Below are 16,321 nucleotides of genomic sequence, written 5' to 3' on the forward strand. Positions count from 1 at the left end.
GTTAATTGTACAAATTTAACGGTTAATATAGTTGTATTTTAAAAAACTAATTTTATTAAGAAATTTTAATATACTATTAATTTTGATATTATTTATAATAATATTGGAAATTTTATATATTCAGATTCCAATAAGTTATTTTTTTATAAAGTTTGTTTTATTAATATTTTGATATAATTATAGTTTCTCGTATTCTATTTATTAATTCTTTTAGTTATAGGATATGGAAAGACCATATAAAGCTTTTGGAGAAAAAAGGAAAAGATTAATTGGATAATGATAATGGTAGAGTGAAAGGAAATTGGAAGGATGAAAAATTGAAAGTATAAAAGATTAAAAGAAGGATAACTATCACCAAAAAAAGAAAAAAAAAAAAAAGAAAAGGAAGGATAACATAAGTTTTCTTTCTATAGAGAGAAAAAATAAAAAAAATAAAACATTTAAAAAATACATAATTTTAAAATAATATATACATCTCCTCCTCATTCTATTTTAGAAAGATTAATCCCTCTTATTTTCTTTTCTCACACATTTTCTTTCTAATAAAGCATATTCAAAATTTATTCTCTTTCCACTTTCACTACCTCCTTTCATCCATCCATTCATTTTTTAATCTAACCAAGCACACATTACGGAGAAGCTCATAGATGGCAGCACAATTTCAAATCCTGTAGTTCTTCAATTTTAAGATGTCCTAGCCAGCTCATAGATGGCAGCACAATTTCAAATCCTGTAGTTCTTCAATTTTAAGATGTCCTAGCCATCTTTTATTTTGGTTTTTCTTTTGTTCTATAATAACCATCAATGTCTTCAGAAAACCCTTAGAAAGGGAATAGCAATTAGTATATAATTAAAATACAAACAAGTACATCAACGAGATGGAATAGTTAATTACACCAGAAATTGCACGCATATTTCACAGGATTTTGAGTTGTGAATTAATGTGGAAAATATCAGGAGCCTGTTAAAAACAAGGATTTAACAGACACTTCAATGTTCCGATTCTAACAAACTCTTAGCCTCCTCGAAAGTTGCCCAAACACTTTGTAATTCTGCTCCCAGTTTTTCGGATAACAAACCTGAATGAGACAACCATTGCTCTACCTTCTTGCCAGATGTGGCTCTCATTATTTGTAGCTGTTCTAATCTCCTTGACTCAAGCTTCAATTCTTCATCAATGGCCTTCATCTCCGCTTCTGTCAGATCCACATAAAAAATACTCTGCTGGTATTCCAAGATCAAGTTATCGATTTCAGCTTTCCCATTCTCTGCAATTTCGAGGAGGGTATTTTTCTCTTGGATTGCACTTTCCATGGCAAACTTCAATTCCTCCACTGACTTTGATCCTTTCTGTATTTCCATTGAAACACCTTCCATGTCTTTTTCTACCTTCATCAGTTTCTTGTTCAAATCCTGGAATCTCATTTTAATGGCTGCCAAGTTTTCACGTGATGACTTGATATCATTTTGCAGCTTGCTTTTCTCTTCTTCAGTCTTCAGTAACTCAGTAGCTTTGCCACCTAAACATAAGTTTCTCTGGGAGGGGTCAACTTTATCCAAGTTATCAATGGCAAATAAAACCTTGTCATTCTCTTGTCTTTTACTTTCTTCCTCAAGTTTTGATTTCAACAACACAATGTTGCTCCTTGTTGCGGATTCAGATTCCCGTATCTTACTCAACAACACCTCGATTTCAGCCTTTGACTTCTTAAGATTGGTTAGTTCGTCTTTTTTGTTATCCAAGTATGACAATGAGGCATTTAATCTCATGCTTGCTCGAGCTTCTCGCTGTTCGAAGTAAGCAACCGAAGAAGAAAAGTTTGAAAGAGAGTATTTGAGTGCTGATAACTTGCTGTCAGTTAAAGCTTTTCTTTCTTTTGTTTCTGAAGAAATGATTGCAACAGATTCAAGGTGTCGTTGTTTCTCCTCTATCCCACTTTCTGTTACTTCTATTGCTCTGGAAAGGTTATCAATCTCACAGAATGATTTCTCAAGGGAACAAAATTCGTTAACTGTCTTGGCGGGATATGAAAGCTTTTCAAGTGCCTGTTTCAGAATTGCTCTTGCAGAATTTAAATCTTCAGACAACTTTGCAGCAGTAATATCTTGGTCTATTTCCATATAATTCCCTGCTTCTGATTGAAGATTGGAATGTACATCTTTGACACTTGGGATCACTTCAATAGCACCAAGCATATTCAACTCTAGACTTTCACCTGCATCCTGCATAAGTGAGCAAACGGGAGCAGTTCCACCCTCTAAATCCTTTGAGTCAAACTGGACATGAGGTTTATCCAAGCTGTCTTCCCCTCCATCAACTTCAACTAGCTTTTCAGGGCATTCGAATTCTCTAGGCTCCATTCTGTTTGGACTTCCTGAAGAAGAAAACCTTCTTTTGAACTCATCTCTCTCCTGCATTGCTCTTTCATACAAACCCATCAATTTTTCATTTTCTTCATGCATTTCCGTTAGCTGTTGCTCGAGGTTATCAACAACTTTCTTCAACTTGACCTGTTTTTCTTCACAATTTTCATGTAAAGCAGCATCAGTGTGGTCCATAGTGTCATTTTCATTAATGTCACCTTCATTTGAACCTTTATAATTTCTTTCAGCAGCATTCTGTTCATATAATTCAAGGAGCTGCTTGTTATCCTCAACATAGCTCTTAAGCTTTGATCGTAATTCTTCGTTCTCTTGAGATAACTTAAATGCTCTCTCATGAGCTTCAGCTTCTCTCTGACTTGCAGCTGCTATGGCATCAACCATTGTTTTAAGCTCCAGTTGGTCATTAAGTTTGATAGTTGGCACATCTGCTGGTGATGAATGAACCTCTGTTTGCTGTACTGCTTCTTTCTCCGATCTTGAAGACCGTTCTTCTTCAAGCTTGTTAAGTAGCTCACTGACATACCTGCAAAATTGATAATTAATTTGATGGTAAAGCATATCAATATATTATACTGCATGACTGTTTCTTTGAATTGTACATCTCTTAAGCTATGACATACCTCTCTAACTCTTCCTTCTCATCGAGGCAAAATTCAAGTTTTTTCTGGAGTACATCCATTTCGGCCTTGTTGTGAATGGCCTGTTAAACAAACATTTATCAATCACATGAAATCCATCTTTTACCAAAAGAACAGCTTCAAAGAAATAGCTCATCCAGGTATAGCTACCTGCATTCTAAGGAATTCGTTTTCCTCCTTAAGGTTAGAGCCCCAAGCTGAATCCTGCTCCTGTTTTCAGTATATCAAAATTTCTTTTTCAGGCAAGAAATATGTAATAATAGATATTCTGTGGAAGAAGACCCACTGCAGAAGATAATAGGTTTTTTTTTTTTTTTTCTGTTCAAATTCAGACATCCTATTTGCTGCCATAATCTTATGTCTCACAAGGCTCTTGCCACTAGGTCAAGAGATTATCGGCAATTTCAAAGATTACATTACTTAGAAATATGTAAAGTTAAGAATCTTTACTCCAAGTGGACAAAAAAAATTGTCAAAAGATGTAGGATTATTTAAAATTTAAGAATCTAGCTCACAGCTGTATTCATTCAGGTTATAGTGAATTGCAAACGTTTCCAAGATTACAAGACACATAATGCAAACATATCATTTGTAGTTTATGCATAAGAGAATAACCACACTAAGATCCTGGAAGACTTAACCAACCTGACTAGAGATCAGTTCATTGAGATCATCATTAACTCCTGACCCTTTAGATTTTGTTTTCTGCATTGCACAAACATTAACCATGATTTAGACGATTTTCTTCACAAAATTTAAAATCATCAAAATTCAAGTCATGACAAAGCTTAGAAAGAACCTCATTCATTAAGGAGTCTGATTCATGCATAAGTTTCCAATCTAGTGCCTCTAGCAACTGCATAATAGTGACTGGAGTAAGCAACGTTTGCACTAAAGAGCAATATCAACCATGAATTTAGACACTAGAAGAATATTCGAAGAATTTCTTTTTGCACCTTATTGTGTAATGCCTTGATCTGTTCATTCATCATCTCCACTTGGCCTTCATCACAAAGGGACTTCAATCTGTGAGTAGCAACAAACATCAGAGACATAATAATATTAATGTTCGTTTATTTCTGCTCATGCAAAGAAGAAAAATAACATGTAAATAAGCCAAAAGAAGCAAACACTGAAAATTAAATGCAATTATGTAAAAAGTTTTTTATAAACACTTTAGAGAATTGGTTCTTTCAGCATTTACCAATTCATCCTGGCTTGAAGCATTGACTTTTTGGTAGGAAAGAGACTGCAGCTTGAAAATAAGTAAATGCTAAGATCTAAACTAGACCTTACTGAATGCAGTACTCTTAAGATGGTTGCATGAACCAATTAAGTTAAGCACCAGGCTCAAAGCACTGATTCATGACAACAACTAGTATTTACAACTGAATATAATTCTCAAACTTATAGCAAGTAAAAAAAAAAGGCAAATGGATAACGATTAAAGAGTGAAATGGAGAACCCCGAGGACCAGGTGCAAACATACCTTCTAATCTCTTCCTTCAGTCGCAAATTCTCCAGTGCAAATCTAGTGACTTCTTGGTTGCGATCAACTTGAGCTCGTAAAACCTCAATTTCCTTCAAATATTCTTCCTTCTCTTTTAATAGGTGTGCCTCAGCAGATATCTTTCCAGAAGCAACAGCCTCCAGCCTCTTAATTCCTGCTTCTCGAAACCTTAACCTCATTTTCAAACTTTGGATCTCATCTTCTCTTTGTTTTGCCTATCAACAAAGACAGCACAAAGTAAACAAAATTTACTTCTAGTTTTACGTTATACTCTAGAGTTCAAATCTCATGGAATCCCTTTATATACTAAAATTTTAAGCATGTCATATTCCTTAAGATTTAAGAACCAAACCTCAAAAAATATTAACTTTGGATCTCTTCTCTTTATTTTGCCTATCAAAAGTCCAACCCAAAGTAACAAATTTTGCTTCTAATAACTTATCACATTACGCAATACTCCAGAGTTAGATGCTAAGAACAAATCTCACAGAATTCCTTTATAATTTATATAATTAAAATTTTAAGCTTGTCCTATTCCATAAGGTTAACTCCCAAACTTTCAAAAATTATTGTTAACTTAATACTTTGCAGCCCCGAAGACTGAAACATATAAAATAAAGAAAAGGTACTTCTTTCAAGGCAAAGGACATACCAACTGCATAGCTGCCTGGTTTTCAGCAGTCAGTGCTTGTAAAGCGGCTTCTTTCTCCCTTTCCCTCTTGAAGGCCCCAACAAGAGCAACTTCATAATCTTTTTTCTGGATTACAAAATCATAATAGGCAGAAAAAGAAAATAGTTTAACAACAGCTCTGGATTGGGTGTTTCCTCAACAAAGCAAGATTTCTGCATACCTGAGACATCCTTTTATCAGATGTAAGTGGACTGAATGATCCAGGAGGGCATTCCCATTTAAAGGGCCCAGGTGATGCTGGAATGCTTGATGCCAAGTTATCATTATCCAGAGTTTCACTTTTGCCATTAACAAAAGCTCGTAGACGAGATACTTCTTTCTGAAAAAACAGAATTTTGGATAATAAGGATAACTAGAAACCTGAAAGAATATGAGAACCATGCAAATGAAATAAATAAAATGAATCATTTAAACTTTGGCATGACTCCAACTCACAAAAACAGAAGATTCTGCTTGCTGCTTGAATTTTGTAAATTAACATTTATTATTTCTACCTTTATTTTTCAGTTAAGATAAAGCAAAACATAATACTCACAATACAATTACTGCTTGCTCAGCAGAGAAGTATAATGAAACTCATATTGATAAATAGAAACTGAGCAAACCGCCTACTATTACTGTATTACAATAACTTTAAAGGTACTTTCAAATATGATCGTAAGTTTAACAATATTATACCTTCAGCTGTTGAATTTGCAGTCTCATAGCAACAACATCTCCAGATGCATCTTCATTTACCACTGCCTACAATACATTAGTTCAACATCTTTCAATAAATATACATCCAAAAGTTAAAAACTATATACATTAACTAGAATTTGACTAACCGATTAAGAGGTTAAAAAAATTAATTTTTTCAACAAAAAGTTGTATTTTTAAATATATATACATGAAAAAAACTTGGTATCACTCGACCTTTTTAACTAAATGGGTTCCATAACACAAAACTCTCATTATTAGTATACAAGTATAGATTATGTAGTCTAAACAGGCTCAAAGGCTAGCATCAGTTCCCGTTGAGAACAGAAATTAAAACAGAGGATTTCAGGAAATCACAAAAATGATGAGTAAGCCATGCATTGTATTAAAAGTAGCTAAGCAAAGATCTCATACATTGTTCTTAATAAATTTAGCCCGCTGTGCAAACTTCAATGTACTTAGTGTCTCCAATGAACAACTGCAGAAAATGCCCAAAAGAAGAAAAAGGAGAATTTGTCATTTACAATTATGCATTTAAGATTCAGCTCATTGTGAAAACTATAGAAAAAAATTGGATTCACACACGTAAATGGAATTTAAAATTGAAGTTTAAATCAACTAACTAGTGCAAAAACACGAAAAATATATTCCACTAACCAATTAGCTGGACTAATATTTGCAATTATGGTTGTTTTTGCATTCCCTCCTAGAGAATCCTGGAAAGAAAATAGCAAGACATTATTTTCAGTTGCATAGCAGATCCAGAACACTAAACATTCTCAACAGAAGCATACATACAACAAAAACTGTTTATAGATTAAATGTATAATAGCTGCCCTGCTTCAAAAAGTTCATAAAAATACCTGAAGCAAAAAAGTGAGCTTTGAATCTCTATAAGGAACATGAAGAGACTTCCCATTGGAAATATTTACAAGGTTCATTATCACAAGTCTGCAAATGTAAAATTGTTTGTTATAGACTGGTAGAATGAAAAACAAAGAACCATAATTTGATATTATAAATTTTACACTTTAGAGCAACGGTAAGTTACCCCAATGTTGAAAGAGACTTGTTAATATTAGTAGCCTCCTTGAGGCGTTCACCTTCAGCCCCAGAACTCTTCTGCCTGTCATGAGCAACTTATAAATGATATATTCAAAAGAAACTACGAGAAGAAGTGTTATGTTTTTCACACTTAAACATGTTCTGTACCTTTCTGAGCCTGCTAAATCAACAAGATTAAGTCGGGCAAAACGGTGGTGAGTTACACCTTGAGACTCCCACTGATATTAAACACTTAGTTAGAATATTCTAGTTTCAAGGTAAAGACAACCCATGAAAGAGCAAGAACTAATGATTTTATAGAAACTCTTCAATTAAAAGGTCACACACCTTACTTTCAATTATGCATGTAAATACACTGTGAGAACGACTACTTGCACGATTCATGTTAGTGGCAGCCACCTTTCTATTTGCTGCACCCTGAAATATTTTAAAGAGCTTTAGGTGAATAATGAGTAAAGAGAAAACATAAAAAGACTATTTAAAAAATAAAAAGAATTCTTATACATTCAAAACAAACTCTAGAAACACCTTATTAACTCTAACAAAGAATTTTTTAAACGTGAACATCTAAAACCTAGATGTGATGTGCTTATGGTACAGGTAACTTTTAAGCGTCAGTACTTGAATGAGCTGTTGAATCACATCCCGTGCACTTGTAACTTCTATCTCCTTAAGATTCTCAACATGAACCCCTTTTTTCATATCTTCCCTTATCTGCAACATAAACACCAAAAAGGAGTCAATTTCTTCAGTTTAGAGGGAAAAACTTGTATTTCAAACTGAGTTGTAATAGACATTATGTAGGTAATTTTACCTGTAAATTGGTTGATGATGGATCTAAAAGATCAAGGATTTGTTCATTATAGATTTCCAGAAACGAGCATTTACAAGTAAATCTTAATTTCTCATCTTTACGAGTGTCTTTCTCCTGATATATCACAGAAATATAGTATGAGATAACTTGATAACAAAAAGCAAGAGATTTATAAAATAATGAAACATGGTATAGAAGACCATAAACTCCTAGCTTAGAGAAGCAACTATGTATTAGTTTTTCATAGAAACTTCAGTAGTTCCTTTGCTTACAGAAATTCATTCTATCCAAAGAAAGTATTCTAATTCAATGGGCATTTCCATCATTTGGCAATACATGCAGTTCAGATATTACAATATTAAACATTTAAATATATAATTAAAACTAGTCAATAAAGCCACAATATTTAAGCAACAATGATTTCCAACACGCAACATGCAAAACTAATCCTTATCTCCATCCCTCAATTATAAATGCTCAGACCGTCTAATTGTCTAAATGATCATAAAAGAGAATTTATTTTGCACAAGTAAAATTACATCCATCCAATCACAGCTTGCCAAAGTACACCATACCTTTTGTATTCTTGTAAATAAGTATTCAAACACCCTAGGTGTCATCCCACAATTGACACTATGCCTACGAGTGCCTCCTTCGATGTCTCCGAGCATTGTGTGAGTCTTCCCACTTCCAGTCTATAATAAAAAGTTTAAGTTGGAGCCAGTACCAAAACAAGAACCGAGATAAAATAAATAAATCCAGACATCAATAAGTGGAAAATTAACCAATTCATGGAAATAATAGAAAATTTTTTACTCAAAGTGATTAAAACTTGGAAGCTCACTTGGCCATATGCAAACATGCAACTGTTGTAACCTCCCATGCAATTTTCCACCATGGGCAATCCAGCTACTTTGAACAGATCCTCCTTTAAAATCACTTAAATGTCATAATTTAGGAATAACATAGGTCTAAACATAAAAGATTAATTTTTTTTTAAAAAAGGCATACCTGGCTAACATGTTCATCAGCAACAAGATCAAATGTAAAACGAGATTCTGGATGCCCCGTCCAAGTAATTGTCTGACAACTTTCTTGCCTAACACACTTGCTGTTGCCTTGTAGTGAAATTTCAGAACTACTAAGGGGACGAATTCTGATGATAACCTAATTTATTTTTCAAAAAGAAAAATTGCTCCAATTAGCTTAACTTCTATTTATTTTCACTAGCCTGTGCCATTGTTTGGGTATCTATTTAGCTACTTGCCAACTTTTTTTTTTTTAATCCAAGAACATAAATCCCTGTTAGATAAGGGGAAAAATGACATAAAGGGAGGTCCTAACTGAATGAATTGAGGTTGAGTGAAAGCCATTCACTTGAGAACAATTCGGTGATTGGAACTTGATCTGGGATTAGGATCTAAGGGCACTGAGAACCTACTGTATAGTAGTAGGTCGAAGAGCAGTCCTCATAAGAAACGTCCAGGGAAAAAAAGGCACACCCTATTCAAGTCTAGTCACTCCTTGCGCTCTCTAGCCTGATTGATCCACTACACACTAAGAACCAAGTCCAACTAAATAAGTTTAAAAGAGAGGAAAATAAAAATACGTTTTAACAATTGAAGAGTACTCCAGAATTGCAATCTTCTTTCACAGACCACAGACTAGCAATACTTAAAAAGAGCGGAAAATTATGTTTTGGCTATTGTTTTTTCTTTCCTTTTTACTTTCGTTAAGAAAATTAAAGGTAAGATTTAAACATTTCAACACACCTGCACATTGTGGTCCTTCCAAAAAGATGGATCTTCACGGAACTCAAAGCTCTGTGACTGCGGTGCTGGTTCAGTACTTTCAGTCAAACCATCGTCCCACTCACGGATGCTCCGAATTGCAGAGGTGGCGGCGGTGAAATTGCTGGAATTATCCCTCACCGCCGATTTCACTAGAAGATCCGGCGGGCTACGTACAGACAACAAGGAGGCCGACTCGGAGGAAGAGGTCCGGTTATGGAAGCCGAAACGGCTCTTGATCGCGCTCGCCGTGTCAGAAATGAACGGCATTTTGAAAGGGAAGCTTCGATTTCAAGTGAAAGTGAAGTGTTTATTTGTTTTCTTTTTGGCTGAAAGTGTTTAGAGTTTGGAGGAGAGAGCGAGAGAGATCTGAGAGTGTTGAGGAAGAACGTTGGAGAGAGAGTAAATAAAGTGAGATTTTGAAATGATTTTTGTTGAGGAAAAACGAATAGAAGGAGAATTTCTGATCGGATGGTGGATAGAGGTTGGAATGGACGGTGAAGATGAGTATATGCTTTTTGAAATTATGAACCGTTGGGGAATGGTTGAAAATTTTGAACTGCGATTTCTGGAGCCACTTTTTTATTTTATTTCATCAGCGCGTGATTTTTTTATTTCTTCAAAGTGCCGCTTTGCAAAAATACAATAAAATATTAAGGTATGTAGGTGTCGGAGTCAGACTGGTTGATTATTTTAAAACGGGTAAAGGTCATTTCCCAAATTGAGCATGGAAAATAAAAATTTTGCAATATTCGCTCTGCCTTTGTATACTTTTATCATTTTAATCACTTGCTGTTAATTTATCATTACATACATTCATTTTAATCCCCTAATTTTAGTAAGTTTTCATTTTGGTCATTCATTTTATCTTTTTAATTTTATTTTTTTTTCAAATAAATTACCTAGTTGATCATTCAACTTCTAAGATACTTTTATTTGGTCACCCAAGATAAAATCATTGCAATTTCATGATTAAGGGCCAATTTGGCAATGCTTTTGAGAAGTGCTGTAGAAAAGTGCTTTGGAAAAATTTAAGTGTTTGATATTTCTGTCAAAAAGTACTTTTGAGAAGTAAAATATCTGTTTTAGACATGATATTATAAAGTAACAAATATGTATTTAAATAATATTTAAATTAGTTAATATTATGATATTTTAGCAAAAATATAAAAAATAATTCATTATAACTTATTGTTAATATTTTAATATATAATATTTATTTTAAATATTTCTAAGTAATTAATATTAATTATTTATTAAATTTCATAATTATTTCATAAAATCAAAGAGAGAAGAATGGAAGCAAAAGATAAAACTTACCGGTAGTGAGAAGAGGAACAAACCAGAGGAAAAATAAAATTCAAACAAAAGAGAAGACGAAAGAGAAAATGTGAAAAAAATATCTTGTAACGTGTAAAAATAGTAAGGTTTAAAAGGTAAATTAATAGTCAAAAATGCTTTTTGGCTAAGAAAAGCCAATTTTTCCTACTTCTGGAACTGGCCAAAAGCACTTAATTTAAGTCAAAAAAAGTTTGGCACTTAATTGTGTATAAGTCCATCTCAAATGGAATAAAGAACAGGCCCTAACTTTTAAGGCATTTTCATTTTAGTAACTCAAACCTTAAATTTCTAACAATGCAAAACACTAAACGCTATATAATATTTACAATTTCATTTTGGTCATCAAAAAAATATTTTTTAAATATTGATCTAAGTAAAAAAACATTAAATATTAAAGTAAAATGACAGTAGAAACTAAAATAATGCATTAAAAATGTCACGTTGTACTTGTTGATCTTATTGCTAAAAGTTTTAATTTTTTCCAATATTGAAAATTTTAATTCCAAAACATTAAAATCAATTATTGAAAACCTTTTACCCTTTCATAGTGTCCGCCAATTTGTTATTATAAAATTAAAATTAATTAATTTAATCTGTTAAAATATAAAATAAATTTTAATTTTTGAAGTTTTTTATCAAATAACTTTTAGTTTTTGAAAAAAAATATTATTTCTTAGTGACATGACACTACCACGTCAGTTTTTGACAGTGATGTGTCATTGTTAACAGCCACATCAGTATTGTCATTAAATATAAACTACCAATGTTAGTCGAAGGGCCTATTGTTAATTCAAAAACTCAATTGGATGTAAAAAGTTAAGAAGGACTTAATTGATTATTTTGAAAAAAATTCGAGAGCTCATAATACCAATAAGCCTTATTATTTTGGGCTGAATATCAACATCTCAAGCCCCAGAATCATAGAGCTCGTTCTCTAACCCCCCATCCCCTGTTTACAGGCTCCTTTTGTATCATAAAGAATATACAAGCATGTAAAATGATTTGATATTAAGGGAAATTAACATTGTTAACATGATTCAGCAGATTGGAGTGACTTCCATGTAATCGTAGTTTGTCTCATGACATCTTCACAAGAACGATAATACGGAATACAAGTACAAAATATTGTAGAATGTGAGATCTGTTCGCAATAAATAAGATATAACATCCTACTGCAGTCCATATTTCATATATATACTTGGTGGGCTGATCAGCTATCAGAGACTGAAGATTCAGAAGCACCAAAACTGATTTTGAAATCGAAGGAAATGCAAGTTAACAGTTTAATTCCCGCACCTGATAATGTCATCTTAAGTTTGTAGGAACCCTGCAAAATAAAAAGTAAAGATAATTACCTATTTGTGTCAATTGTAATGTAACTGGTTGGTGAACGAAGCCTAAAAGAATCTAATTAGGATCTCAGAAGTTTGAAACCCATATGATCTGTTTTCACTTTCCACCGGAGTTCTTTTGGGATAAAACCACAAAGGCAGCTAAATGGAGCTAATACATAAGTGCTACAAAGGATACCTCTGGATTCTGGTCTTTATTGACAGTTTATGTGACCAAGTATAATAATAAAGAAGTAATCAACCAAGTGGAGTGTATCTTCCATATGAAAAACTACATAGGGGGAGAAATTATCAAATTGACTACATTCTGAAATCTAACAAAAATCCCAAGTGAAAACAAGCTCTAAAGAAAACCAATTAAGAAAGATTAATCAATGGAATGATGGCAAACCAGTTAGCAGAATACAAGAAAAAAGGAGCTGAAACAGTCCATTCATGACTGCAGTGAGACGGACTTGGTTATAAGTTCATCAGCTTGTGTGCAAGACGAGGTCCTTGGTTTGAACAAAGGTGTTGGAGTTCTACTTTTAAAGAGAAACGTCAGCCAGTAGGTGGAATACAAAAATCCCTTGAAATATTCATTACACTAATACTTAAAACGCGAAACAGATCACTAAAAAACATGAGAAAAATTTTAAAAATATAAGTTCAAGTCACTTCTTCCTTGAGAAATTTTCCCACTGGGACTATTTTTTCGATAACTCCAGATTGTTTACTTTTGTTCAGTTTACTCTTTATATTGCTTCCTAAAGCTTTGCTAATGGTTGGAGCACATCACATTTATTGATTAACCAAGAGTGGGGTGAAAGTAACACTGAATCTTACTATGAATGAAAAATCGGAAAGATCAGAAAGCACATCAGGCATGGATGAGTTTCAGATTTCTGATCCCACGTTAATGTTTTGAAATACAATGCATGTCAGGTTAACAGATCAGAAGCAGGAAGATGGCATCATAAAAGGCCAAGTGGCAAACAACTCATAAACTATCAGTTTAAGGCTTCTCAGAGAGGATACTGCCCAATAGAGAAATGAGACCTCGGGAAACAGGATATCATTGCTTTAAGGTCTCTAAGCTCATCATTCACTAAAGAAGTGCATATCAAACAGGCAAGGATTTAACAGAATAAAGCCAGGGTAGCATAATCTGAAATCAAAACAAGTTACAGTCTTCTTATTCTTACTTGAACCTCAAAAAATATCCTGTGCAAGGAAGTAAGTGCAACACGATATAGATATATGAATGTAACCATCCATTTTATTAGAAAGTTCAGATTGGTATTAGCAAAGGATGTCACATATGAAAGGTGTTTATGAGATTTTCTTACTAAGCCTAGCAAAACTTGAGGATATTGAGTCATTTATATAATACAGATGTACATACAAATATAAAGATTGAAGTGAGGCTTAGAAAAGAGAGATACTAAGATCAATCATGAAGCATTGCCAACAACCGGTGGTTTCTTTAACTGAATATATAAAAAAATAGGTTAGTTGAATATCTCAAAAGTTCAAGTTATAAGGGAACCTCACAAGTGTTATAATTTGAACATAGCTTCGAAAACAAAAAGTGTGTCCCAGTTAAGTGAAACTTACAGGTGGAGTAAAACCAGGTAAAACTTGATTGTGAGAGAGCACAAAGTTGCCAACAGTAATAGGGCAAGATGTTTCCTCACAAAGGTCATGAGTTTCTTGATGGATATGAAACCCGAAGAAGTAAACGTCAATCTCCGCTTTGCCACCAGTGATAGCTTGACCTGCAAAAATGCATTCATAAGATGCCAAAGAAGGCCCCCTCTATGAACCGTGGATGTGAAAACAAAAGGCAATTCTCATATAAATATACACCAAGTGTACCACAAAATAAAAGGCACTCAGTGACACAAATGAAGAAGGTTCTCAATGCCAAGAAATGGTTTTGCCAGTAAAAGACAGCACAATTTGAGCAATTAGGAATGAACTTTACATGGAAGAGCATAGTCCATTAAGATTAGAAATGTATTTACTAGAAAAATTGGACAATAATGTAGGGTATTATAAATCATAAAGAATACTAGGAAGAATTAACTTTCATCAAGAGGGTTTCAAAAGAATTCATAAATTAATGATATGGGTTTTGGGGTTGTGCTGCAACTTGAACAGTACTGAGACCGTTATTTAGGGGTTTTAGGGTTAAGTCTGACAAGAGCTTTAACCACTGTTTCGTACAAGTCAATACATTGAAGGTTAGATTCTTAATTAAAAGAAAACCTGAAGCTTTTAACCTAAATTTGTTTAACCTTCATGCTTGATGTCCCTGAGATTTGAACATGGTATGATATATGATCTTCAAAGACCCTTTAAATACATGATAAACTGAAGACACAACTGTATTCACACTCCAGTTTAAGTAACATAGATAAAAATTATCCTTACACACTTCTAATCTTACCCACAACAAACTTAGAAAAAGATTTTATTATCTTTAGGTTATGATCCAGAGAACTAAACAAATCCTAAAGGTCACAAAAAAAAAAAAAGGTGAAAAACATTTAGAAAATTGCAAAAGCTGAAAGTTACCAGTAGAAGCTGAGATCGTGAAGGTGGCCGGTTTCCCGCTAATCACAGGATTAGGTGATATGTCGACTCCATCGACTTTTACAACGTAATTACCTTTATTATCTGCATTGAATTTCAATCTAGGAACTCAGGCATATTGAACACACAAAAAGAACTGAAAAGCGATTAAGATTCTATGGAATAACACGTGTACAGTTCCTTTTTAGAGCAGTTATTCAGGAAAAGGGGGAGAGAGAAAATAACAAAAATCTAGCAAAATGAAAGATGAACTGACCGCAGTAATCGAAATCAGTGGCCTGGAGAAAAGGTAAGAAAAGCAAACAAATGCATAGAAAGGGCAAAACGATGAGCTTGAATCGAGCTGTTAATGTGTCCATGGCGGATTGCTTACAGAGGGTAGGTTTGACAAGGGGAAATTATATCCAAGTAACTGTTTTGTCTTTGCTGATTATTGTTCTGACTTCTGATTATGAACATTTATTTATGGGAAAGAGACCAAAACCAAGGATTTTATCAAAAAATGAATAATCGTCAACATCGGCTTCTTTGTCACTAGGTCCCGCATCTGAGGATATGCTTAACTTTGTGCTCGAAAAATCTTGCTCTGATATGGACCTGGGGATTCGGACCACCACACCACTAGGCTTGGACCTGTGGAGTGTGGATCACTCCATTGAAGCCCGGCCTTATGCTGTACAAAGTGTTCAAAACGCCATTCATTTCTAACATCAACTAACCACATTGTGGATGGTAACTAAACCTTATTTTCGTCTAGCAAATTAAACCCTAACGGATTAATCAATGCTAAACCACCACATGTTAGATTAATAAAATATTAGCTTTTAAAAACAGATTTGATTTGGCATGTTAACCTTAGGATAAGATATTAATTTTGGTAGCTAAATCATGGAGGCAGCAAAGGTAGATACCAATTGATTGAAACCTTTCCATTTTTGTTTTGTTAGACATCAAAACTTTGCAAAGATGGATTCGAATAAAGGTGATCTATGAGGTCACCAAAAGAGTCGCTAGTTTTTGTTAGGAAAAAGTTGTGTGTATTTATGTTCCCAAAAATTTTTAAACAAAAAAATAATGAAAATAAACTTAATGTTTCATTCAATTTTATTAGATTTCATTGACAGAAATGAATTTATGAGTATTGTTAAAGGAAATAAAGAAGACATTCATTTAAAAACTTTTACTTAAAATAAATTTAATGTTTAAATATCGAAATCGAGATAAGATTTTAAACAATCTTTCATCATTTAATTGATAAACAAATATGTTATAAATATATATTATATATTTTTATAATCTACACTACTATATGTGAAAGGAAGACCTTGCCAATAACTTTTTAACTTGATAACAATAATATTTGTGTCATGGTATAAGAAATTACGTTCAATACTTAGCAATTTCACCATTACCCTCGATTATATATATATATAAAGAAGACCTTAAAGCCTTTCTTACA

At 33.3% G+C, this 16,321-nt stretch overlaps 2 protein-coding genes across 3 annotated transcripts; both read right to left on the reverse strand.

Annotated features, from left to right (window-relative positions):
• Nucleotides 1-809: 809 nt before the first annotated feature.
• LOC108453764 (kinesin-like protein KIN-12E) lies at nt 810-10,196 on the reverse strand. Of its 2 annotated transcripts, XM_017752053.2 has the most exons (22): nt 9,575-10,196; nt 8,814-8,969; nt 8,647-8,730; nt 8,378-8,497; nt 7,803-7,916; nt 7,610-7,702; nt 7,316-7,405; nt 7,136-7,206; nt 6,975-7,049; nt 6,787-6,874; nt 6,581-6,639; nt 6,338-6,401; nt 5,903-5,968; nt 5,385-5,543; nt 5,186-5,290; nt 4,513-4,748; nt 3,980-4,049; nt 3,823-3,879; nt 3,669-3,728; nt 3,174-3,233; nt 3,006-3,085; nt 810-2,908 (listed from the first exon to the last, which is right to left on the reverse strand). In XM_017752053.2, exons 1-22 carry the CDS (start codon nt 9,860-9,862, stop codon nt 991-993), a joined length of 4,113 nt encoding a protein of 1,370 aa, XP_017607542.1. In that variant the 5' UTR covers nt 9,863-10,196; the 3' UTR covers nt 810-990. The 2 variants fall into 2 exon arrangements, with proteins under 2 accessions (XP_017607542.1, XP_052884844.1); XM_053028884.1 differs by lacking the exons at nt 8,378-8,497; nt 8,647-8,730; nt 8,814-8,969; nt 9,575-10,196 and adding an exon at nt 8,075-8,147.
• Nucleotides 10,197-11,897: 1,701 nt separating this feature from the next.
• Nucleotides 11,898-15,596, reverse strand: LOC108450108 (uncharacterized). Its single transcript, XM_017747576.2, has 4 exons — nt 15,119-15,596; nt 14,845-14,946; nt 13,882-14,042; nt 11,898-12,260 (listed from the first exon to the last, which is right to left on the reverse strand). The coding sequence occupies exons 1-4, from the start codon at nt 15,219-15,221 to the stop codon at nt 12,144-12,146; spliced, it is 483 nt and encodes a 160-aa protein (XP_017603065.1). The 5' UTR covers nt 15,222-15,596; the 3' UTR covers nt 11,898-12,143.
• Between the last annotated feature and the right edge of the window lie 725 nt (nt 15,597-16,321).

The sequence above is a fragment of the Gossypium arboreum genome, chromosome 5 (assembly GCF_025698485.1).
Source record: "Gossypium arboreum isolate Shixiya-1 chromosome 5, ASM2569848v2, whole genome shotgun sequence".
In the NCBI taxonomy this organism is placed as follows: Eukaryota; Viridiplantae; Streptophyta; class Magnoliopsida; order Malvales; family Malvaceae; genus Gossypium; species Gossypium arboreum.

What these genes read in the sequence shown, in the direction of transcription:
- LOC108453764 (XM_017752053.2), bottom strand. Translation starts at nt 9,862, where the DNA reads ATGCCGTTCATTTCTGACACGGCGAGCGCGATCAAGAGCCGTTTCGGC. An exon ending in AGCTCACTTTTTTGCTTCAG is followed by an intron (nt 6,640 to 6,786) that starts GTATTTTTATGA and finishes TTTTCTTTCCAG; the next exon opens with GATTCTCTAGGAGGGAATGC. An exon ending in CTAAATTTATTAAGAACAAT is followed by an intron (nt 5,969 to 6,337) that starts GTATGAGATCTT and finishes AATGTATTGTAG; the next exon opens with GCAGTGGTAAATGAAGATGC.
- LOC108450108 (XM_017747576.2), bottom strand. Translation starts at nt 15,221, where the DNA reads ATGGACACATTAACAGCTCGATTCAAGCTCATCGTTTTGCCCTTTCTA. An exon ending in CACTGATTTCGATTACTGCG is followed by an intron (nt 14,947 to 15,118) that starts GTCAGTTCATCT and finishes AATTCAATGCAG; the next exon opens with ATAATAAAGGTAATTACGTT. An exon ending in CACGATCTCAGCTTCTACTG is followed by an intron (nt 14,043 to 14,844) that starts GTAACTTTCAGC and finishes GCATTTTTGCAG; the next exon opens with GTCAAGCTATCACTGGTGGC.